Genomic DNA, 24,251 nt, shown 5'->3' with positions numbered 1-24,251 from the left:
TTTGGCATGTACCTCTTTAGCTTGTATAGTAGTAATATATCAGCGATGAGCACAATTCAGTTTCTGGGTATGTTATCCGCTGGTTTACTTCACTTGGCATACATTACTTACTACGTTTTAAATACTGAAGTACACTATATGTTATTTATAAGATGTTTTACCCAAATTAAGTTATGTTTAAAGAGAAGGCACCCAAGATGTCAGGAATTTAAAATATTTAAAGAAGAATCAGAAAATTTTAAATATTATCAAAGTTTGAGTTTAGAAGATAAGCTTAAGCTGCAAGGAAGGCTTTATTTATCTATTTTAGAGCACTATTATATAAACGGTAATGTGGTATCCAATCCTCATATTACCTTGCTACCTGTTTGTTTCGTTGTAATGCTTTTTAACAGTAGCTATTTATTTATGCTTGATATGAGTGAAGGTTTTTATAAAATCAACATTGCTAATTATGCAATTTTTGCATCTGCGTGTGTAGATGTCTTAGGGCTAACTATAGAAGCTAGCCGAATCACCTCTGTGGTAAGTTTAGGAGTATATATACTTTTTATTTATTATATTATTTTATTTAGACATAATTTTATGTGTAGATCCATTTTTTTAAATTAAATATTTAATCTATGTATATATTCTAAGAATAAGTTGATTATATTAATTTATTTTATCTACTGTTAGATCCATTTTTAATAGGTACTATTTAAATTTTTTTAATTAATCAGAAAAGTAACCTTTAAAATACCATAAAAAATATGATTTTGATGTTTAATAAATGTTTAAACATCGTGAATGCGCAAACAAATTGTATAATTACAACTACATCCAAAAGGCAATTAATTTTATGTTTTCAATTATCTTATCCTAATTCATTTGAATATTTTAATTAAGGTTTTTGTTTCGCATCCACCATTTTTACAACTGTTGTTAAAAATGGCGAATGCGCAACCAATCCAATAATTAGTTACTATTAAACAAATTCTAAGAATAAGTTGATTATATTAAAAGTAATTTATTTTATTCACTGTTAGACCATTTTTAACAGGTACTATTTAAACTTTTTAATTAATCAGAAAAGTAACCTTTAAAATACCATAAAAAATATGATTTTGATGTTTAATAAATGTTTAAACATCGTGAATGCGCAAACAAATTGTATAATTACAACTACATCGAAAAGGCAAATAATTTTATGTTTTTAAATATCTTATCCTAATTCATTTGAATATTTTAATTAGTGTTGCGCATCCACCATTTTTACAACTGTCGTTAAAATGGCGAATGCGCAACCAATTACTATTAAACAAATTCTAAGAATAAGTTGAATGTATTAAAAGTAATTTAATTTTTTTTTAAATTAATCAGCAAAGTAACCTTTAAGTTTAAGTAAAATTACTTAATAGTTTAGTTAATAATATTAATTTAATTTAAATATTTTATTTTTTAACATACAAAAATAACATTTTTAATTTTTTAAGATTAATATTTCAAATGTTATAAATTTAAATTAAAGGTTTATTTTTTTTTTTTTAAATTTCAATTGTAAATTTTGTGTTTTAAATATTTGAAATATTATAAATTTCACTATTATTTCAAATTTCCCACCTTTGAAAGTAAAATGTTTAAAAACAATCCTTATTTTCTAATTAACAGAATCATCATCAACGCTGTATATTAAATATATGTTTTGTAATTTAACAAACTAATTTTGTTTTAGGGAAATGACATAATCTCGTATTTATTTAAATATCCAACTTCCCACCTAACTGCTGCTGAAGCTAGACAGGTATTTTCCTTAAATCTTTTGTATTTATTAAAGCTTGAAAGCTGACATACAAAATATTATTTTAGGTGGAAACACTTATCACCACACTAACATTATTTAAACCCAAGTTGGTGGCGTCGAATATTTTTCACGTTGAAACCAGTCTTATAGCTTCGGTAATTTTTAATTTATAAATATATTTAGTATTTGATGTTTTTTATTGATTTAGGTAACAGTAGAAAGAAAATTAACAATTTATTTAAGCGTATTAAAGTGCAAAATCAATTAAATTATTTTTTTTAGATTATGGGGACGGTCACCACATATGTCTTAGTTGCTTTGCAGTTTCAACAATCTTCAGCTAAGTAATAAGCTAGTAACTCAATATCTTATAGTAAAAATATAAGCTTGATATTAAATAATATAATAATTAATATAGAATAATATATGAAATATTAACATACATATAAAATAAATAAAATAATACATGATGAAGGAAACATGTCTTAATTAAATCAACATTTAAGGGATTGAAGGTATTGCAATGTTTTTTGGATTTTGCGAAAAGATGGGCCATCCTATATATTTTAATGTATCGAAATGTTAAAAAGAAACCTCTTTCATTTAATTTATTATTAAATTACTATTATTTAATTATAATCACTATGCCATATTGAAGTTATTCATGTCACATGTGCTTACATCATTCGACAATCTTTTTTCGACATGTACATTGCATTGAATTAAACCAATCAATCAACTAAAAAACGTTAAATGCGATATCAAAGTTTATCTTATATTACCCACAAAATGTATTATTGAATTGATAACTAGTTCCTGTTACATATAAATTAACTAAATTGTTTGCAGAGAATTTTTTATAGATATATATGGTTTTAAGTATAAAAAATAATGCACAGAGATATCCCCTCAAGTAAGTAATTGGTGATACTTTAAATAGATAGCAATATTTTTTTACTTTAAATAGATAGTAATATTTTTTGTATTATAAAATACAATATTGTACAAAGTTTAATTAATTATCCGATAGTTTTTTATTTATACACAACTTTAATTATAAAAACACTATTGTATTTTTTGAAATTTTTAATAAATTTATATAAAAATATAAGATCTATGTGAATGATAAAATTGAAATATTACTCATACAATTAAATCAAATTTTCTTGAACCAATCTTCTGAGTTCTTGTTTCCTTACTTTGCCTGTAACAGTCATAGGTAAAGAATTAACCAGTCTCACACCTCCCCTTAATTTTTTGGTGTCCCCAACCCTGGAGTCATAGAATTCACGAATTTCCTCCGCAGTAACATTCACACTTTCATTTGGAACCACAATGGCGACTGGGTGGTTCTGATCTAGATCATGGTAGATGGCTATAACAGCCACTTCTTTAACTGCTGGATGTTGACGAATTATATCTTCTAGTTCAGTAGGGCATATATGGTAACCTTTGTATTTAAAGTTTTCTTTAATCCTATCCACTATGTAAAAGCACTTATCTTCGTCATAATAAGCCAGATCACCCGTCTTATAAAAGCCATCTTCATCAAAATGTTCTTTGGAATCCACCCTGTAATAACCATTAAACATGGTTTGTCCCTTGCAACGTAATTCACCCTTTTGATTTGGCCCTAATATCTCGTTTGTGTCGGGGTCAACTATCTGTAGTAAATATTCATGTTTATGTGTCATAAATAATTAACCAAAAACTTACTTTATAAGTTATACCAGGCCCAGGGAGACCTACAGAAAGAGGTTTCTCCAATATATATTTCATGTGGACTTTATCGTAAGGGTCGTAGTGTGTGTTTGATCCGCAGAATTCCGTTTGTGAATACCCTTGATAAACCAGACAATTTGGCAAATACTTTCTTAAAGTTTCAATAGATTCACCACTAACATGGGATCCAGCTAATAATAAAGTGGTCAAATGTATGAGATCACTCTTAGGTGGAGGTAATTTGCAAAGAGAAAATGTATTATTAGAAGACAAAAGTAAGAAATTAACCTGAAATAAAATTATTTAAAAATATTATATATGGCTTCATTCTTATACCACAAAACTTACTTTAAATTGTTCAATTATATCCCATAACTTTTCTAAAATTAATTCCTTGTATAATATTCTGGTGCATCCGTGATTTATTGTTGAGGATAGAATTACTCCAGCACTAATCCAATTGAAATTACCAGGTGCCATAACAGTAAAATTATTACCAATTCTTTTTGCACAAGTTAACATATATTCTGTATTAGGATTTTCCAAAGGTTTAGGTTGTAGTTGCACAATCATTGCATAGTGGTTAATTGAAACTGCCTTTGGCAAACCAGAGCTACCACTACTATAATACAAGACAGCCATTTTCTTCAAATCATCGATTTCAACTGGTTTAAAATCATCGTCGTTCCCTTCAGTCTCAATAATTTTAAAGTAGTTTGGGTAATTCTCACAGTCTCCGAAAACAATAATCTTTGCCTCCAAGCCAAGGTCTTTTATGATCTTTTCGATGAGCTCAACACAATCCGGAATTGTGAAGAACACTTTGGGATTGTCTAATAATTGGACCAGTTGCTTAGTTTCTTCTTCGGTTAAACCTGGACTGGGACTGGTCGGAATTGCTCCGATAAAAAAGCTCGAAATAAACGGAATGCAACTATTTTCGTGGGGTGGGCCATACATAGCCACTATATCTCCTTCTTTAACTCCAATTTCTTGAAGATACTTTGCTGTCCTTATAGCCCTCTCAAGCATTGAGGCATATGTATTTTTTTCACCTGTATCGGCGTCGATCTAAGTAAAACATTAAAATAATTTCTGGTAATACAAATATAAACAGGACTTACTTGAAATACTTTATTTTCCTTAGCATGTTGTTTCATGCGTTCAAAATATAAGTGTCCAATTCCAGGTATATCATCTGGAACGTTGAGATCTTTTGTTGCTATAATATTTGGATTCATTTTGGCACAGCCTTTAAATTTTTACTGTAAAGGGATAAGATGATTTTAACCGTTTATATATAATTTATCAGTTAATATTGAGTAAGTGGGGGAATATAGATGTAGTTTAAAATCGTAACAGATATATATCAAAAGGCCACTTTTAAAATGAACATTTTTTGGCATATTCTAGATTGTTTTACTGGTACATATGATTAACATCTTTATTCATATTTGAATGAGCTTAGTACCTGGTTTTGACATTAAATTGTTTAGTTTAACAATATTTTTTATGACGAAGGATTACTATAGTATTTTAGTATGGTATTTATTTTTATTTATTGGTACTAAAGATTACCATTGTCGAATTAGGAAAAGGATGAAGGAAGAGAAGAAAAAGGGGTGAGAGTTCGTATGGAACAAGGTCAGACTACATAGTTAGTTCCATTCATAGTTTGACTGAAATTGACTTCAGACTCAGAAGATTTCTATATTATTGAGATTGAGAACAAAGAATTAAATTCTTTTGTACTATATTATAAATTTTAATAGTTTATTAAAAATTGGACGACGTGCCATATTTGTGTATTAAAATTATACCAATAAAAAACATACGATACGATAAGAAATTAAGATTTTAATTAACACCTGTACCTACTTTGGCACATGACATTACACATTTAATTAATAAATAAAATGTTTACCTATGATTTTTCTCTGATACAATATTGTAATTTAAAGTGATAAATTATCTGTGATAATTATCAAGCACTTGTAAACCACTTGACTTTTAATCTTAAGGATTTACGGATAGTGGAGTTTTTAATCTAAATTAGGGATCCCCACGAGGAATTTTTTTACTTGGTTTTCTTTAATTTTATACCGTTTTATTATTATTAGAATCTTAATAAGCAGGAAGGCTATATTTATACATATTACTTGATCTGCTAGTATCTGGAACAATATTCTCTTCTAAACTTCAAATTAGGCCGATTCGACCCAATTTATCCATATACCAATATGCTTCCTAAGAGAGATACAGGTCATCAAAGGTTAGTTACTGAATGTAGTTATAATGAGGTGAGAAAAGCTGCACCCCGCACTTCGCCAAAACGGTATAACAATTACATGGGAATTTTGGGCTCATTTTGGGCTAATTTCGGCCCAAAAGTAAAAATTTTGGGCTCGAAAAATAACCGCTTTTTTTTTAATTTTAAATTGCGGAGTGTAGCTTTACCGTAAAGCTACACCCCGCACTGAGTTTCAAAGGCTGGGGCTATCGAATCAAAAAAATTTGCATGCAGGAATTTCGGGCTCTTTACGGGCTCACGAATGATCAAAAGAAAAAAAATGTAGCTCAAAAAATAATGGGTGATTTTTAAAATTTTAAGATTTCTACGTACTTGCACTTTTCTCATTGACATTACAGGGTTAATTCTGTCGATTCCGAAGTGTTCTTGGTACTGAAATTTCGGGCTCTTTAAGGGTTAATTTCGGCCCAAAAGAAAAAATTTTGGGCTCGAAAAACAACCGTTTTTTTTTATTTTTAATGTGAGGGGTGCAGCTTTACCGTAAAATTAGACTCCGCGCTGAGTTTCAAGGGGTGGGGTTATCGAATCAAAAAATTTTATATGCAGGAATTTCGGGCTCTTTACGGGCTCACGAATGATCAAAAGAAAAAAAATGTAGCTCAAAAAATAATGGGTGATTTTTAAAATTTTAAGATTTCTACGTACTTCCACTTTTCTCATTGACATTACACGGTTAATTCTGTCGATTCCGAAGTGTTCTTGGTACTGAAATTACGGGCTTTTTAAGGGTTAATTTCGGCCCAAAAGAAAAAATTTTGGGCTCGAAAAATAACCGTTTTTTTTTTATTTTTAATGTGCGGGGTGCAGCTTTACCGTAAAATTAGACGTAATTACGTAAATGCACAAAATGTATTATATATAATACGATGCAAATTTATAAATAATAATTTTTTAATAATATAATTATATTACTACTCAAAAATTTTTAAATTTACAGAAGTGTTCTACAATTATTGCGTTGAGATGGTCACACAAAATTGTTACTTACTAAAATACAAATAAATGTAAATTTGGGGATAATTTATGTGAGCCCGCTTGTTCAGGTCGCAAACGAAACTCGATCTTAGGGTGGTAATGCCATTCTGCAGCCGACTCTACAGTCAGCTGCAGAAGAATGGACCACCCTAAGGTCCAGTTTCGTTTGCGGTCTGAATATGAGAGTTAGGGTGTGAGAGAGAAGAATACAGCAATAATATACTTGTACAAGTGAAACAACAAATTCGTTGTCTTGGTGGGCTGTGCTATACCATAAATTAACCCAAAAAATTCAATGAATTTACATAAGTATTTTTAAAGTAAACATTTTGTGAAGGTGAAGTAACCCCATAATTTGGGTTGTACACTTGTACCATTTCTAAATAAATATTCATAGTATATATTTATATATATATATTTATATCTATTTATATATATATATATATATATATATATATATATATATATATATATACATAGATATAAATGTTGATTTCTTGGTGCAGCATTATACTGCTGCAATTTATTATGAAGATCGCACGTGGACAGAAATCGATGACCTAAAAATTGGCGAATTTCCTCTAAAAAATAAAGATATCCAACCTCATGTCATTATATACTCGAAAATCACTTAGGAAAGGTTTTCAGAAATAACATTTTATTTTTTTAAATTATTTTTTGAATAAACATGGTACTCAAACCATTTTCAACCCGAAAAACAGAGTGTTTTATTCAAAACATCTAATTTGAAAGATACAATTATTTAAACAACAAATTTAAAACAACGAGACTGCGTAACATAAAGTTATATAAAATATAAAAAAGTTAGCCCTTATCAAAACGGTAATTCATACAAAAAAACTGTTTACTTATGAACATTATTTAGTATATAAAAAACCTGAAATTTCCAAATCACCGTATCCAACTGCATATTTTCAATAAGTGGACTTACACACAAACTTAATTAACAATTAAATAAAAAATTGATTTTTAGAGCCCAAAATTTTTAATTTTGAGTAGAAATTTCAGTACCAAGAGCACTTCGGAATCGTCAGAATTAACCGTGTAATGTCAATGAGAAAAGTGCAAGTACGTAGAAATCTTAAAATTTTAAAAATCACCCATTATTTTTTGAGCTACATTTTTTTTCTTTTGACCATTCGTGAGCCTATAAACAGCCCGAAATTCCTGCATATAAAATTTTTTGATTCGATAACCCCACCCCTTGAAACTCAGCGCGGAGTCTAATTTTACGGTAAAGCTGCACCCCGCACATTAAAAATAAAAAAAAAACGGTTATTTTTCGAGCCCAAAATTTTTTCTTTTGGGCCGAAATTAACCCTTAAAAAGCCCGTAATTTCAGTACCAAGAACACTTCGGAATCGACAGAATTAACCCTGTAATGTCAATGAGAAAAGTGCAAGTACGTAGAAATCTTAAAATTTTAAAAATTACCCATTATTTTTTGAGCTACATTTTTTTTTCTTTTGATCATTCGTGAGCCCGTAAAGAGCCCGAAATTCCTGCATGCAAATTTTTTTGATTCGATAGCCCCAGCCTTTGAAACTCAGTGCGGGGTGTAGCTTTACGGTAAAGCTACACCCCGCACTTTAAAATTAAAAAAAAGCGGTTATTTTTCGAGCCCAAAATTTTTACTTTTGGGCCGAAATTAGCCCAAAATGAGCCCGAAATTCCCATGTAATTGTTATACCGTTTTGGCGAAGTGCGGGGTGCAGCTTTTTTCACCTGTTATCATGATATGTACCAGAAACTAACAAAAATAGAATAAGAAAACCTCCTAAACATCCTCCTCATAAATTCTAAAAGATCGAATATTTTCATATATGTGATAAATATATAAATAAAATAAATATATAAATAAATAAATAATAATATAAATAAATAAATAATACAAAAATATCAAAAAGTCAAAATTGATTTAGAATTTTGTGAGATCAGTTACTAAGAGGATTAAAGCAACTGGAAGAATCTTTGAAGAACTGTGTCTTTCCGAGGAAGCATATTGGTATATTGGTAAAATGGGTCAAATAGGCCTATTTTGTAGTCAAGAATATGTGGCCAATTTATGTGTTCTCAATTTAAGAACACTAATATTAAAAATATATTTTTTCATCTCTGAAATATTTGTTTTTCATTAAGGAGTTTATAGATCTCACATATTTCTTTTATTTACTAAAATAAAAAAATATTAACATACTTTTATGTCTATTAAAACTTTCATATTTCTATTATTATCAAATCTAAATAATAGGTTGATTTCTAAAAAAAATTCTAATAAAAGTCCAACAAAAAACGGGATAAAAAATGTTTCTAACAAACCATGCAGTGTTATATATTAATAGATGGAGTGTCACTATCAAATATAATGGATTTAATAATGCTGGAAGATAATTAATTGGGCAATTCTTTAATAATCATCATCATTTTATTAAACAAACTTCATGGTTTTTATTCATTAGTGAATACAATATTTTATAATTCTTATAAATAATACATAATATATTCATATTAGTAAAATTTAAGTTTTTTACAAGAAATATACATTTTTACATGGAAATAAGTGAGATAAGGTAATTGTTTAAAATTCCCTGATTCACATATTTTCAGCCATAAAAAATTTAGCTATCGAAATTTTTTTTTTAATATTCAACTCTTTGGTTCATTAAGGTTTATGTTTTGACCGTTTTGAAATTAATATTTATAGAAGAAAATTATTTTTTTTAATTAAATTGAGGTTTCACGTTTTATATAATAAAAAATAATATTTATTTCAAATATATTTATTTCATATGAAGAACTTGTCTTGGTCAATTGAAGAAATCAAAATTTTTGGAGAAAAATTAACTTCAAACTTGAACAATCATCAAAATAGAATAAAAAATAGAATATTTTCAAAAAATAAATAGTTCATCACAAAAAAAATTTCAATTTTATGAATTTTTGAAAATTTTGTAATTTTTGTGGACTCCATTTAAGGACACCCTGTACAATAAAATTTAAATATTAAATATTATTTTTGATTTAAAACTTCTTATTGAAATTTATTTTTCGTGAAACTAAAAAAAGAAATATTTCCATAATGTTAAGTGAAGTATTCATTTATCTATTTTTGAGTAGATGAGTTATTTGTAAAAAACTCCTATATCGTAGAAATTAGAAATTATTATTGTGGTATAATATTTCCTAGAGGAAAATTATTTTTTTAATTAAATTGAGGTTTCACGTTTTATATAATAAAAAATAATATTTATGTCAAATATATTTGTTTCATATAGACTTAATGAAGAACTTGTCTTGGTCAATTGAAAAAATCAAAATTTCTTAGAGAAAAATTAACTTTAAACTTGAACAATACTGATTTTCAAAAAAGAAATAGTTCATCAAACAAAATTTGTCAATTTCATGAATTTTTGAAAATGTTGTAATTTTTATTAAATTTAATAAAAAAATATTTATATTTTTTTTTATGATTTCTCATATTTTTAAAATACATGATAACCCTTTTATTAATTTTCAATAATTTACAGAAAATTTTTATATAGTTTTACACGGTAGAAGGTGAAGTGATGAAGTTCTAAAATATAATATTTCTTAAATATTTATCGATAAGTGGTTTGAGCATAAATATACCCTAGACATATATAATAATGATTATAATCTAAATCCTTGTGACATTAAAAATAAATGTCAATGAACTTAATCAAAGTACGAAACAATTCTGTTTGTATTGTGTCTTATAACCATACTGTAGAAATTATAAATTATACTAAAAATAAACTAACAGTTTTAAAACTTGATAAATATTTTTATGAAGAATATCTTAAGACTTTGGTTTATGCCAATAAACATGTGAAAATAAAAACCCTTTACAAAAAAAGGCTTAAGAAAAATATCAATAAATATGAAATATTCCAATATCCCAAACTTTTGGACATACATGTATATTAATGATAATTCCATAAGGTGATTTAATTTATATGGAAATGATTGCAATAATGCTAAATTTAAATTGTTTTTTATAATTTATCGATAAGTGGTTTACACAAAAATATACCCCACACAAATATAAAAATGATTAAAATCTAAAATTAAAAATAATTTTCAATTAATTTAATCATTAAGTATTAATTAAGTAGAAAACAATTCGGTTTGTTGTGTTTCATGTTGTTTTGGAATCCTCAAAAATTTTACTATCAACTCTCAATTTGAGAATTGTTTTTCTATTAATTTAATTGGTAAATAATTTTTATGTGTTGTAAAATTCCTTTGTACCAAAGTACAATTATGAATATATTAGATGTGGGAAATAATATGAGAATCGATTTATTTGTGTGATTAGATTTCTAATCTTTAGTACCATATTTTAGTCTACATGTTTATCTTTATGTTTATTTCTTTGGTGTAGTGAAATCACTATTAAATAACTCAGTCTGTTCTTGTTTTTTTGGACATGTAGATATTTGACATTGTATATTTCTTATTTTCGACAAATTTAAGATTTGATTCTTGTAATTTCAGTCTAATATGACCTGCTTGTAGTCTGCATGTACCACAATGGAGATTATTATCTGATTTTTACATAGTTAGAAATACCAAAATATTATTTAAATTTAAACTGGTCGCAGGTGAACTTTTTGGGAACATACTTATTAACGAATCGTTGGTAATATCACAGGTGTATATCATTCACATTTTTGTACATTTTAAGTATCATTTTTATTTCAATATAACTGTAAATTAAATATTAGTTTTAAACCACATATGAGTGTGCAAAAATTAACCACATAGTCTTGACCTCAGCTCTGCTTTCTAAGAAGATACAGGCCTTCAAGAGTTCTGCCAGTTGCTGCGATGCTCTTAATAACTGATCTCACAAAATTCTAAATCAATTTTGATCGATATCCTAGAATTTATGAGATCAAACTTCAAATTTGATTTTGCTTGGAAACGATGCATGCTATCGAAGTTCAACAAGAGGACCATTTTTAGGTAAAAATTTTTTAAATTTCATATTGTAATGTCAAAGTTAAAATTCATTCAAAAAAGTTAGGAGAATTTTAAGTTCCTCACTCCCTCCAACACCCTCCTAGTAAAATTTTTAAATCCTTTCAAATCTATTTTATTAGTCTTAAAAAGTTATGTAACTGTACAAAATTTAGTTATTTTACCTTTGACCTAGTTTCCGAGACACAATATGATAACTACATTATGGACTCCATTTAAGGACACTAGATTGTTTCAAAAAAATCGACAATTTTTTTTTTTTTTTCTTATTTATATCGAAAATCTTGTTGGAAATGGTAAAAAAATATTGTGAAAGTTACAGTTCTTAATATTAATATTAAGAGGTGCCGCATCGTAAATTTTAATATCCCGTTTGAATAACACGGGAACGGTATTCTCTTGGATTTTGAAATTTTTTAACTCTTGTTAGAGATAATATTTCAAAATGATCAAAACAGACTTTTATAGAAAATTTAACGCTCTACGAAAAATGTCTCTTACAGTTTTTTGATATATTCATTTTTTCAAAAGTTATTTAACATTAAAGTTGGATTGATTTAAAATTTTGACATTTTTCTCATTTTCTGACGCAACCATCAACTTTATGGCAAATTTTTATATAACATTTTTTGTAGAGAATTCAATTTCCTATAATTTATCTCTGAAAAAGTTTTTGATATTTTTTACAGATCATAAGTTACCTGTTGAAAACTAAAAATTTTATTAAATAAATGTTATTTCACTGCTTGAAATTAAGCATTTTATTTAAATAAATAGATTTTTACTAAAAAAAATTATTGTTTATTGTAATGAAAGTAGTATATATCGTTACACTAATAGACTTTTACTACAATTTGGCAATTTTTTCTGTATTCACTTATAACTAGCAATAAGTATTGTAATTGCTCTTCATTTTTCGTGAAACGCTTATTGCTAGTTATAAGTGAATACAGAAAAAAATTGCTAAATTGTAGTAAAAGTCTGTTAGTGTAACGATATATACTATTTTGATTATAATAAACAATCAATTTTTTTAGTAAAAATCTATTTATTTAAATAAAATGCTTAATTTTAAGCAGTAAAATAACATTTATTTAATAAAATTTTTAGTTTTCTGCAGATAATTTATGATTTGTAAAAAATATTAAAAACTTTTTCGGAGATAACTTATAGAAAATTGAATTCTCTACAAAAATATCATATAAAATTTTGCCATAAAGTTGATGGTTGCGTCGGAAAATGAGAAAAATGTCAAAATTTTAAATCAATCCAACTTTAATGTTAAATAACTTTTGAAAAAATGAATATATCAAAAAACTGTAAGAGACATTTTTCGTAGAGCGTTAAATTTTCTATAAAAGTCTGTTTTGATCATTTTGAAATATTATCTCTAACGAGAGTTAAAAAATTTCAAAATCCAACAGAACACCGTTCTCGTGTTATTTACCCGGGAAATTAAAATTTACGATGCGGCACCTCTTAATATTAATATTAAGAGCTGTAACTTTCACAGTATTTTTTTTACCATTTCTAACAAGATTTTCGATAAAAATAAGAAAAAAAAATTGTCGATTTTTTTGAAACAGTCTAAAGGACACCCTGTATAATAATATTCAAATATCAAATATTATTTTTGACTTAAAACTCTTTATTGAAGTTTATTTCTCGTTAAAATGACTAAACTAAAAACAGATAATTCCATAATGTTCTGTGAAGTGTTCATTTAATTATCTTTAAGTAGGTGACTTTCTTGTAAAAAATTCCTATATCGTAAAAATTAGAAATTATTATTGCAGTATTGTATTATATTTTTTAAACTGTTATAGTTCAGGTATAAAATTACAAATATTAGATTTTATTTTGACATGTGAACTTTTGATTTTAGTGAAAATAATTTTTTATACAGATTTTGACTTTATCATTATCACCTGTCTAAAAATCCGTTAATTCCATAAAATTGTCTACTACTACTATTCTGTTCATTTGTTTATCTATGCTTAAGTGGCTGTTTTAAAGTGGCTTGCTAGTAAAAAATCCCATATAGTAAAAATTAGAAATTATAATAAATATACCAGTGATAATTATCTAACTATAATTTAGTAATAAAAATAGTTTTTTTTAATCGATTATACTTATTTTTACAAACTTGTAGTTTTAAAACTTTATAAATATATTTATGAAGAATGTCTTAAGACGTGGTTGTACTTGGAAATAAATTTCAAAATGTGAAGTTGGCTTATAACAACAGCACCAGATTGGTAGATAACAATGGTAACTCAAACAAATTGTCTGGAATCTACGAATGGTATATCCAGGGACATCTCTAGACTTGAAAGATTGCTTACTTTCAAAACTTAAGATAAAAAAGGTGATTCAATATGTATGGAAAACATTTCAATAATGCTAAAATTAAATTGTTTTTTTAATAATTTATCAATTGTTTGTTTGTATAAAAATATTCCCTAGACAAATATAATAATGATTATAATCTAAATGTTTGTAAAATTAAAAATAATTTTCAATGAATTTAATCAAAATACAAAACAATTCTGTTTGTGTTGATTCATGTTGTTTTGGAATTCGTCAATAATTTCATAACTCTCAGTGTTATGTAAAATTCCTTAGTACCAATATGTACTATTATGAATGTAATAGATGTGGGAAATCATATGAGATTGATTTTATTTTTGAGATTAGATTACTATACTTTAAACTATTATGTTTAGCATTACGAATACTTTCTTGGTGAACATTTCTACAGGTCACCTAGAGTTTAATTTTTTTTTTGTAACGTACCCTTTGTTTCAAAGGATTAGGTAGCGTCGTAACCATCCTTACATTTCTAACAGTCTATTAACTAACTTACCTTATTCTATGTTTCTTGGACATGTGACTATTTGGCCCTATAAATTTTTTGCTTTCTGTCTTTTGTCTGTCACATACCACATTGGTGATTATGTTCCGATTTTTCCATGATTAGAAGAGATTCTTTTGTCATATTATAATAAATTTAGGCTGGTTACAGCTGAATAGTTTGGTAACATTAAGATTTCAGGCCCAACTCATGTCAGAATATACTTATAAATGACACGTATCTGTGTGTATATCACTCATATTTTTATTTATATCTTCGAAAAGAAGAAAATGTAGCCAAAAACTCCTTGTTGAAGAAAGATATCTAGGTTGGATATAATATTTTAAGTAACATTTTTATTTCCTAATAACTAAAAATTAAACGTCAGTTTAAAATTGTACCTTATTATATTTTTTGTACATTTATTTTATTTTCGTATCTAGAGAATAATATTACAAAAACAAGATATTATTAGTGATTTAAAACACCTTATTGAAATTTATTTCTCGCGAAAACGATTAAACTATCATTTCATACTAAAAACGGATAATTTTATAAGTGTTCATTTCTTTATCTTTAAGTAGGTGACTTCCTTATAAAAAATTAGGACACAAGTTCAGAGTATAAAATTACCGACATTAGATTTTATTTTTGACATCAAATAGTCATCTGAACTTTAGGTTTTAGTGAAAATAATTAATTTCTAATATAGATTTTGACTTTATAAATGTTGAATCAATATGGCACAGATAATTCCATAAAATTCTAAAAATCAGTTAATTTCCTAAAATGTTCTGTACTGCTATTTTGCTTATCTATCTTTAAGTGACTTGTTTATAAAATAACCCATATAGCAAAAATTAATTTCTTATAAATATAAATTGTGATCATTATCTGAGTAAGATTGAATTACATATTTATTTAATGTGATAATTTTATAACCTTTCAGATTGCTTCTAAAATTTAAATAATTTTATGAAGAATGTCTTAAAACGTTGTTTTGTACCAATAAACATAAATAAATTAAAAATTAATCAATTTAGGAGATTAGGTGATAAATTCTTAAATAATACTTTAGATATAGAATTGCATTTTATCTTATAAAAAAATTTCCTATATCTTAGGAAATAGACATTAATAATAATAATTACCATTAACTAAGTGACTGATAATTATTTAAACAGATATATTTTTTAACAAGTACAGGTGTTATTACTTGGAAGTCGAATATAAATAAAAAGGAAAATTTATTATTAATAATTTTCTGTTTGTAAATACTAAAAATATGTATTGTAAAATAAAAGAAGAGTAATTGTAGTAAATAATTAATTCAAATATTTTACTATTATAAATAGATTTGTAAATGGTTTTCTATTCATTTATTCTTCTTAATTTTATGTTACTAAATAATATGGTAAATTGAGGCTAATAAATATTTTATTATCATTATACTGGATATATAATCTGATCTGAAAATTATCTGATTTGTAATGATAATAGTTGTTAAGCAATTGAATATATTAAATTGTTTAACTGTAACTTGCTGTATCAGATAGTATCAGTATCATTCAAGATTTATTGATTACTGAAAACTCAATTTACGTTTAGTTGGAAGATCTGACCTTAACTAACATAAAAGTATAAATATCATTAAGAAAAATAAAATATTCACAAATTGAATTTGAGCTTATTAATTTATTTTATTGTTAATATTTCTTTGTCATAATATTATTTTTTGTTTTAGCCAACCAATTCACATTGGTTTGGAGTCACTGTATTTTTTTTCAAACAAATATTGCTCTAAAACACTATTAAGGATGTCTATATAAACTGCCCTCTATGTGATATAACTCCGTACGAAGAAAAACGACCTCATACAACCACAGATCCTTCTCCAAGTTTAACAGTTGTCTTTATATATTTTTTATTCAATCGTTCACCTTTTGGACGTAGGACAATATCTCACTGTTAAACAGGTTAAACTTGAATTTGTCACTCCAAACAATTCTTTATATACCATTTTTGGTTGATTTGAATTGTTTAATTTTAGTTTATTATATTTAATTATGAAGGTTATTACTAATTTACTCATAAAATGTTATAATTATTTAATGCATTTTATGTGGAAGGGGGAAGTAAAAGTCAAATATTAAATGAACAATTTTATTACCATAATGAATATTTACAAGAATAAATAATCTAGACAAAGGCTTACAACTAAAGTTTGTTTAAGCAATACTAACTTCAAATACTGGATTACATTACACATACATTAGTCTTTAATAGGAACAATATAAACAAACATATCTTTTAAAAACTATTTTTAACAATATTTAAATCAATGAGACCTTAATTTATAAAAAGTATATACAACATTATCTACTTGAAATATCTAATCAAAGTCAAATTAACTTAAATTACAAAAAGAACTATACATTCTATTATAATAAATAAATGATTTTTTCAATTTTGTTCAAGACATATTTATGAATTAATAACAAAACATACGAGAGAAACAGGCCTTACCTACACATCTAAATGTTACTAAATAAATTTACATAAATATTTTTTTTTTTATTTTTGAGATCCGTTTTTGTCTCATTCGGATACACATCCAGAAAAGGGGTAAACAAATTTGAGAAAATTACACATTATCGTTTTCAGATTAAAATAAAAAAACAAAAGGATACTTAAGAAAAACCCTGCCTACCGAATATAACATATTTACAGTAAAATATGATTTATCGTCGCGAAAGAAAAAAGAATAAAACAAGGAGTCCATTAAAAAAAGCTTTCCAACACGGAAAGTTTCAAAGGAGATTATTAATCCGAGCCCGATTGCATATCACAGCGTATTTTTACATACGATATCGTATTCTCGTCAATCTCGAGATTAAACAATTAAAATATTCAAGACAAGTTATTAAATTTATGGTTAATTAACGTTAATTAAAAGGGGGTGACATATTCGTATGTTCGTGCACAAGTGAGCTACCACTTAATGTTAAATGAAAGAAGAGATCATAAAAGAAATATTTGTAGTACAATAGAAAGTTAAAACCTCATAACATCACATTGATGGTACTTCAAATATTTCAATTTTTTAAACAAAGATTTTAACACATTTTTATCTAGCAAGGTGCATTCTAATTTTTTTTAATGGTGATGTACGCCAATATAATTTGGGAAATGGTTTTGTATCTATGATGACAATTTCGATAACCACTTCTTTCAATAAATTAAATTAGCAATCGTACTATTATCAATAGCAAAAATAACGTAAAAATCAGTCGAGTAATATGCTATAAAATAATCGTAAAAAGTGAGTAAAATAAACAGTATGAAATGTACTAATAAATCATATTTTGTTCTCAATGTTTTAAAAATATAAATAATTTTTTATCACAATGTAAGTAACGAAACATTACCTATAACTAAACGTTTACTCGTTGTTATTTTTCTGTATTAGATTGTTGTTATGAGAGATGGGGCCGTATTTGCAGTCGAAGTCGTAGGTGTTCTGTTTCTGTCTGTAATTACATAGGTAGCAACCCAAAAATATTGTGATGACGAGCAACAACATAACAAGTAATCCAAGGACGCCAATAATAATCCAAGTATATTTGACACCTGAAAACAAAGTAAATTAGAACTTTATAAGCACTAGGTCATGTTATAAGTCTTACTGTCGTTACAGGCTACATTGATGGCTTCGTTAGTATCGCCAATAAAGAAGGGAGAAACCAGAGTGGTAGTCGGAGTCGCTGGTGTTGTATGTATGGTACTATTCTTTTTAATTTTCGAAACATTTCTGTTCAACTCGTTCGATTTGCCAGTCAGTTTGCATTTACATATTTCGCATCCATTCTTTATTTTAAACCCATTTTCACACTTCTTGTGGCAATGCACCAGAGGTTGGCAGCTGATTATTGGTGGAACGATAACTTCGCAAAGCTGCTCACAGCTAATGGTACCATTGTTGCAAGAACAACGGGTGCATTCGTCCGGATTCCAGGATGAGTTGTGCTCATGATCGTCGGTACAGTTGTTCAAAGGCTTATAGAACTCCTTCTTCTTGTACTCGAAATCGCAGTAATTGGAAATGCACGCCCTGGAGCCGTTCTTGCACGTACAAACCGTACATATTTCGTCTTGCCAGGACTCCCCCTCCTTGTATATTCTATCTCCTTCGATGCAAAACTGGTCGTTCAGATTGAACATCCAGCATTTGGCGAGGCCGTCCTCGCAAGTGCAGTTGTGGGTGTGGTGCCACACCCAAGTGGCTCCGCTCTCGTACTTTTGGTTTTCAAGCAAGCACGATCGATTGTTCTGGCACTCGTACAAATCGCAACACTCGCCTGGGAATCCTTTGCCTTCTTTCAGGACGTTCACCTTCTGGTTGTTTTTGCAGTCGTAGTGACACTTGTGGCAGACGCAGTGGTTTTCCAGTTCGTCGTCGGGGTTATCCGTTGGGAAACTGTCTGGGGGGCATGCGATGCATTTATACTGCTTGCAGCATTTTCCTTTGTTGATGCTGTCGTCTTCGCTTACACGAACAGAGCTGGAAAAATGATTCATATTGTTAAATAAACTCTAAATCTTCAAAAGTCAGAGATAATATGGCTTGGCCAACTCATAGTCCAGACCTTAACTTAACAGAACATATCTAGGACATTACTGGGAGATGTTTAAGGGACCATCCTAAACGATAGGAGGATGTGGAGAGTCTTCTAAACGAAATTTGGGAGAATTTGGACCAAAATGAAAATCAAACCCAAATTTTGAGTATTCATTATTCATTATTCATTATTCATTATTCATTATTCATTATTCATTATTCATTATTCATTATTCATTATTCATTATTCATTATTCATTATTCATTATTCATTATTCATTATTCATTATTCATTATTCATTATTCATTATTCATTATTCATTATTCATTATTCATTATTCATTATTCATTATTCATTATTCATTATTCATTATTCATTATTCATTATTCATTATTCATTATTCATTATTCATTATTCATTATTCATTATTCATTATTCATTATTCATTATTCATTATTCATTATTCATTATTCATTATTCATTATTCATTATTCATTATTCATTATTCATTATTCATTATTCATTATTCATTATTCATTATTCATTATTCATTATTCATTATTCATTATTCATTATTCATTATTCATTATTCATTATTCATTATTCATTATTCATTATTCATTATTCATTATTCATTATTCATTATTCATTAATTATTCATTATTCATCATTTATTCCCATTTTGAGAAAATAATTACTTTTAATGAAAAAAATCTACAAGTCGATGTTCAATATCCCCAACATAAGTTTATTTAATTAATAATAGACTCCTGGACAAAAGTTTGGAAACTTTGAAATTGAATTATTTATTATTTATTAAATAAACAATTAAGGATTTAAATAAAATTACGGTTCCATCTCCTGTATAAGGGATTAAAAGAATACTTCTAGAAATTTTATTTACTATTATTCCCATTTTGAGAAAATATTAATTACTTTTAAAAAAAATGATTTTTATATGTTTCTTTCAATATCCTCAACATAAGTTTATTTAATTTGCAAAATGCAATCATTTTAAATTTCCAGGAGAACAACTTAAGAGATAAGGGTGCTCCAAAACATGTTTCGTATCGATAAAACGATATTGATTGATTAAATTAGCAAGATAAATAAATGAGGAATATTACCGGTCGTCACATACAATCGGCAGATCACATCTGTCGGGATTACACTGACAGACGCCGTCCACCAATTCCATGCCCTCGGCAACGCAGCTGCATTGTCCCTTTTCATTTAAAACGGCGCCTTCAGCACAAGGGCACTGGCCATCTATCAACGTCTCGTTCTTGCAACCGACGCAGGAGTAGGTCGGGCAACAGTCGCCGGGTAGATCGCTGCCGTTGGTTAGGGGTAGCAGATCGAAGAGGCAGGGTGGTTTCGTGCAGGAATCGAGGTTGCACGTGCAATTTCCTTCCACCAGGATGCTGTCGGGTGGGCAGGCTTCCAGAGAGGGCGCTGAGGGTACGCCTGGAACAAATTAAAATTAGAAACAATATAACAATAATTAAAAGTAACGATGAATACAATAAAATTTCCTGACACAAATGTCCAAATATTTGATCAAACTACAGGATTAACAGGATATCTATTTAATTCTTTCATTAGAATCCAAACATTCAAAATGATAATTGGATCTGTGACTATTTTAAATCCTTTAAAATAATTTGAAAAAGTGCAGTTATGGCCAGAGAAATAGTATAGATAATATTAAATTGTAACCACCCTTCTTGGTGTTGTAATTTCAATTTAATTATCAATTAATCGTTACTAATTACTTATAATATTTGTTGCTAATGCTTTCACAAAGGCTAATCAACCAACATTACTTTAAGACGATAAATTTTCTCTTGTTTTTGTTGTTTTCCCCAAAGTGCCATAAATATATTTATGTGCTCTACTTTCTCTTTATCGTAAAATTATTATGACCAGACTCTAATCTTATCATAAAAAGTAAATTTTCACATTTAGTCTCACACCGCTAGGGCTTTTTTATAAAATAGATACATAATGCACGAATTTAATCCTCCAAGGAGAAGATTAACCAATAATAACTAACAACAAAAAACTAAGAAACTTTTACTGTATTGGCCATTTTTAACAACAGTTGGAAAAATGTTAGATGCGAATCAAAAAACTTAATTAAAATATTCAAATGAATTAGGATAAGATATTTGAAAACATAAAATTAATTGCCTTTTGTATGCAGTTGTAATTATACAGTTTGTATGCGCATTCACGATGTCTAAACATTTATTAAACATTAAAATCATATTTTTTATAGTATTTTAAAGGTTACTATACTGATTAATTAAAAAAATTAAATAGTACCTGTTAAAAATGAATCTAACAGTGAATAAAATACATTACTTTAAATATAATCAACTTATTCTTAGAATTTGTTTAATAGTAACTAATTATTGGATTGGTTGCGCATTCGCCATTTTAACAACAGTTGTAAAAATGGTGGATGCGAAACAAAAAACTTAATTAAAATATTCCATTGAATTAGGATAGGATATTTGAAAACATAAAGTTAATTGCCTTTTGGATGTAATTGTAATTGTACAATTTGTTTGAGCATTCGCGATGTTTAAACATTTATTAAACATCCAAATCACTTTTTTTATAGTATTTTAAAGGTTACTATACTGATTAATTAAAAAAATTAAATAGTACCTGTTAAAAATGGATCTAACAGTGAATAAAATACATTACTTTTAATATAATCAACTTATTCTTAGAATTTTAATAGAAATTAATTGTATTTTAATATACATTTTTGTCCAAGAGTGTATTTAATATTAATATATTCAGGAGGTAAAATATTTTTAGTATTAGTTTCATAAAATTATTAATAATTTAATGAAAAAAGTACAACAATTTATTTACTATTTTTGGTGTACAAAGTATAAATCAATTTTAAAGTAGAAATTACAATAATTAATATGTAAAAGTAACATAATTATTTATGGTAAATTTTTATATATTTTTTTAGCAAACATTTTTGGTATTAGTATCGTAAAATATAATTAAATTTTAAAATAATTACTACAAGAATATAATTACACATATAATATTTATCGTAGGATTAATTCTGTATATTTTGGACATTTAATTCAAATTTCATAGTTACATAGTTATTTATGATACGTTTTTTATAGTTTATTAAGTTAACCAAATTTTTGGTGTAAGTATTATAAAATTAAATTCTAATATATAAATCTTAAATATCATACTATTATGATAAAAATAATATATATGTTTATGGCTAATATGTATTTTCGGGGCAAAACTCTTTTGATATAAGAAATATAATTATATTATATTAAATTTATTATAATTAATCATCCAGTAAATCAATTTTATATAAGGCAGTAATTTTTTTTTTATATAAATTTAAAAAATATGATTCAATTATTATGTATAAATTATAAAAATTATTAATAAATACGATAATTATATTTATTTAACTTTAATACATACATATAGTATTTAATCTTTTCATTATTTTTGACAGCTTTTTATTAATTTTAATTTAAAATTTTCATTAAAATTTCGACCATACAAATGTAGTAATTTAAATGGTATGTTTTTGGTGTAGTGGTCCATATAACACATTTGTTATTTACGAACCACTAACCCACAAATACTTTATTTAAATTAAATTCTAATTTTAAATTTAACGTAAAATTGAAATGTTACAGTTACCCTTAAATGTGTTTTTTGTACAATACATTTTTATTTTTATTTTAATATTTACAACTATGTAAAATGTTGTGTAATTAGTTGACTAATTCACTTGTTACTTATGTAATAATGTAATTATTAAATTATAGAATTGTGTGAATAAATCATAGTGTAGTTAACTACAAAATTGATTGACGTGGGTTGTTCGTCAATAAAGTGAAGCAGATGTTCTTAATTAACATACTTCACATCTTTATTATTACATATTTGACTTTTAAATTATACAATGTTCGATAAGTAATTACTGTTTTAATATATTTATTGGTGTTCTTTTTAGGCAGCAAAGTTTTTAAGAAAATTAATAACTACTCTCACAAGAAATAAAATTATATTTTATTCATATTATTTCGTAGATGTAGATTATTGATACTTATGAATGAATTATTTATTTATTAAACATTGTCTTATGTCCGGGTACAATCTATTTAAAATGAAATTTTAAGGAAATTGTGATACTCCAAGGTAATCATCAAATTTTAAAGCAAAATATTTTCCAAGCGGAATATGTTCGTTATAATTAAATTTTAAACTAATTTTCGAACGTGCACTATACCGTACCTGCCTATTAGGTTAATTTAAGAGCTTCGTGTGTGACAATTTTGGAACGGAATTGCGAAATACAAAATTGCATCCAATTTCATATTTATTGCCGTGTTCTCCTAATAGGTTGGATAATTTTCTAGATCACGTAACAGTAATTGGTGAATTATTATAAATTATTATATTTTACATTTATAAAAATAACCAAAAAATATTTGAAATGTGTATTAATGTTAATTAAATAATTTTTACTTTTGTTAGTACACAAAGATCATAATTTAATGATTTTCCTTAATACTAAAAGAGATTATTGTAATTCAAATATATGTTTAATTTTAATGTAGAAATTATAAAAATATAATTACCATATAATATATATATATATATATATATATATATATATATATATATATATATATATATATATATATATATATATATATATTATATTTCCTAAAAAAATAATAATAAAATAAATTATAATTTTAGGGTTGAAACGTTTTTGGTGTTTGTATAATAAAATATAATTCAATTTTATTATGAAAATTATAATTAATATAATAAAAACTGTGATTAATTTTAATTCTGAAGATAAAACACTTTTGACGTAATAAAATTTAAAATTCAATATTAATGTAGAATTTGGAAGAATGATTGTAATAAAAGAGTTAATAT

General features: G+C 26.5%; 2 protein-coding genes and 1 long non-coding RNA gene across 3 annotated transcripts in view; 1 reads left to right on the top strand and 2 right to left on the bottom strand.

Moving 5' to 3' along the window:
- The first annotated feature begins 1,713 nt into the window (after positions 1–1,713).
- LOC126264725 (uncharacterized) lies at positions 1,714–2,182 on the top strand. Its single transcript, XR_007547387.1, has 3 exons — positions 1,714–1,783; positions 1,849–1,938; positions 2,066–2,182. It is a non-coding gene; the product is annotated as an uncharacterized LOC126264725 (long non-coding RNA).
- A 752-nt stretch (positions 2,183–2,934) lies between these two features.
- LOC109605140 (uncharacterized) lies at positions 2,935–4,747 on the bottom strand. The gene is made up of 4 exons (XM_049962585.1): positions 4,630–4,747; positions 3,854–4,576; positions 3,500–3,793; positions 2,935–3,447 (listed from the first exon to the last, which is right to left on the bottom strand). Exons 1-4 carry the CDS (start codon positions 4,744–4,746, stop codon positions 2,935–2,937), a joined length of 1,647 nt encoding a protein of 548 aa, XP_049818542.1. The 5' UTR covers position 4,747.
- A 12,072-nt stretch (positions 4,748–16,819) lies between these two features.
- The window catches only part of LOC109605141 (cysteine-rich motor neuron 1 protein), a 330,447-nt gene continuing 323,015 nt past the window's right edge, over positions 16,820–24,251 (bottom strand). Inside the window, exons 2-4 of the mRNA XM_049963877.1 lie at positions 20,417–20,756; positions 18,357–19,231; positions 16,820–18,300 (exon numbers count right to left, since the gene is read on the bottom strand). Of these exons, the coding sequence (XP_049819834.1) occupies positions 18,113–18,300; positions 18,357–19,231; positions 20,417–20,756 (1,403 nt within the window). The 3' untranslated portion in view covers positions 16,820–18,112. The remainder of the gene's footprint in view (positions 18,301–18,356; positions 19,232–20,416; positions 20,757–24,251) is intronic.

Source organism: Aethina tumida, chromosome 2 (assembly GCF_024364675.1).
Source record: "Aethina tumida isolate Nest 87 chromosome 2, icAetTumi1.1, whole genome shotgun sequence".
NCBI lineage: Eukaryota > Metazoa > Arthropoda > Insecta > Coleoptera > Nitidulidae > Aethina > Aethina tumida.
Note: the sequence above shows the minus strand (reverse complement) of the source record. Positions and strands in the feature narration are given on the sequence as shown.

What these genes read in the sequence shown, in the direction of transcription:
- LOC109605140 (XM_049962585.1), bottom strand. Translation starts at nt 4,746, where the DNA reads ATGAATCCAAATATTATAGCAACAAAAGATCTCAACGTTCCAGATGAT. An exon ending in AGGAAAATAAAGTATTTCAA is followed by an intron (nt 4,577 to 4,629) that starts GTAAGTCCTGTT and finishes TGTTTTACTTAG; the next exon opens with ATCGACGCCGATACAGGTGA. An exon ending in ATATAATTGAACAATTTAAA is followed by an intron (nt 3,794 to 3,853) that starts GTAAGTTTTGTG and finishes ATTTTATTTCAG; the next exon opens with GTTAATTTCTTACTTTTGTC.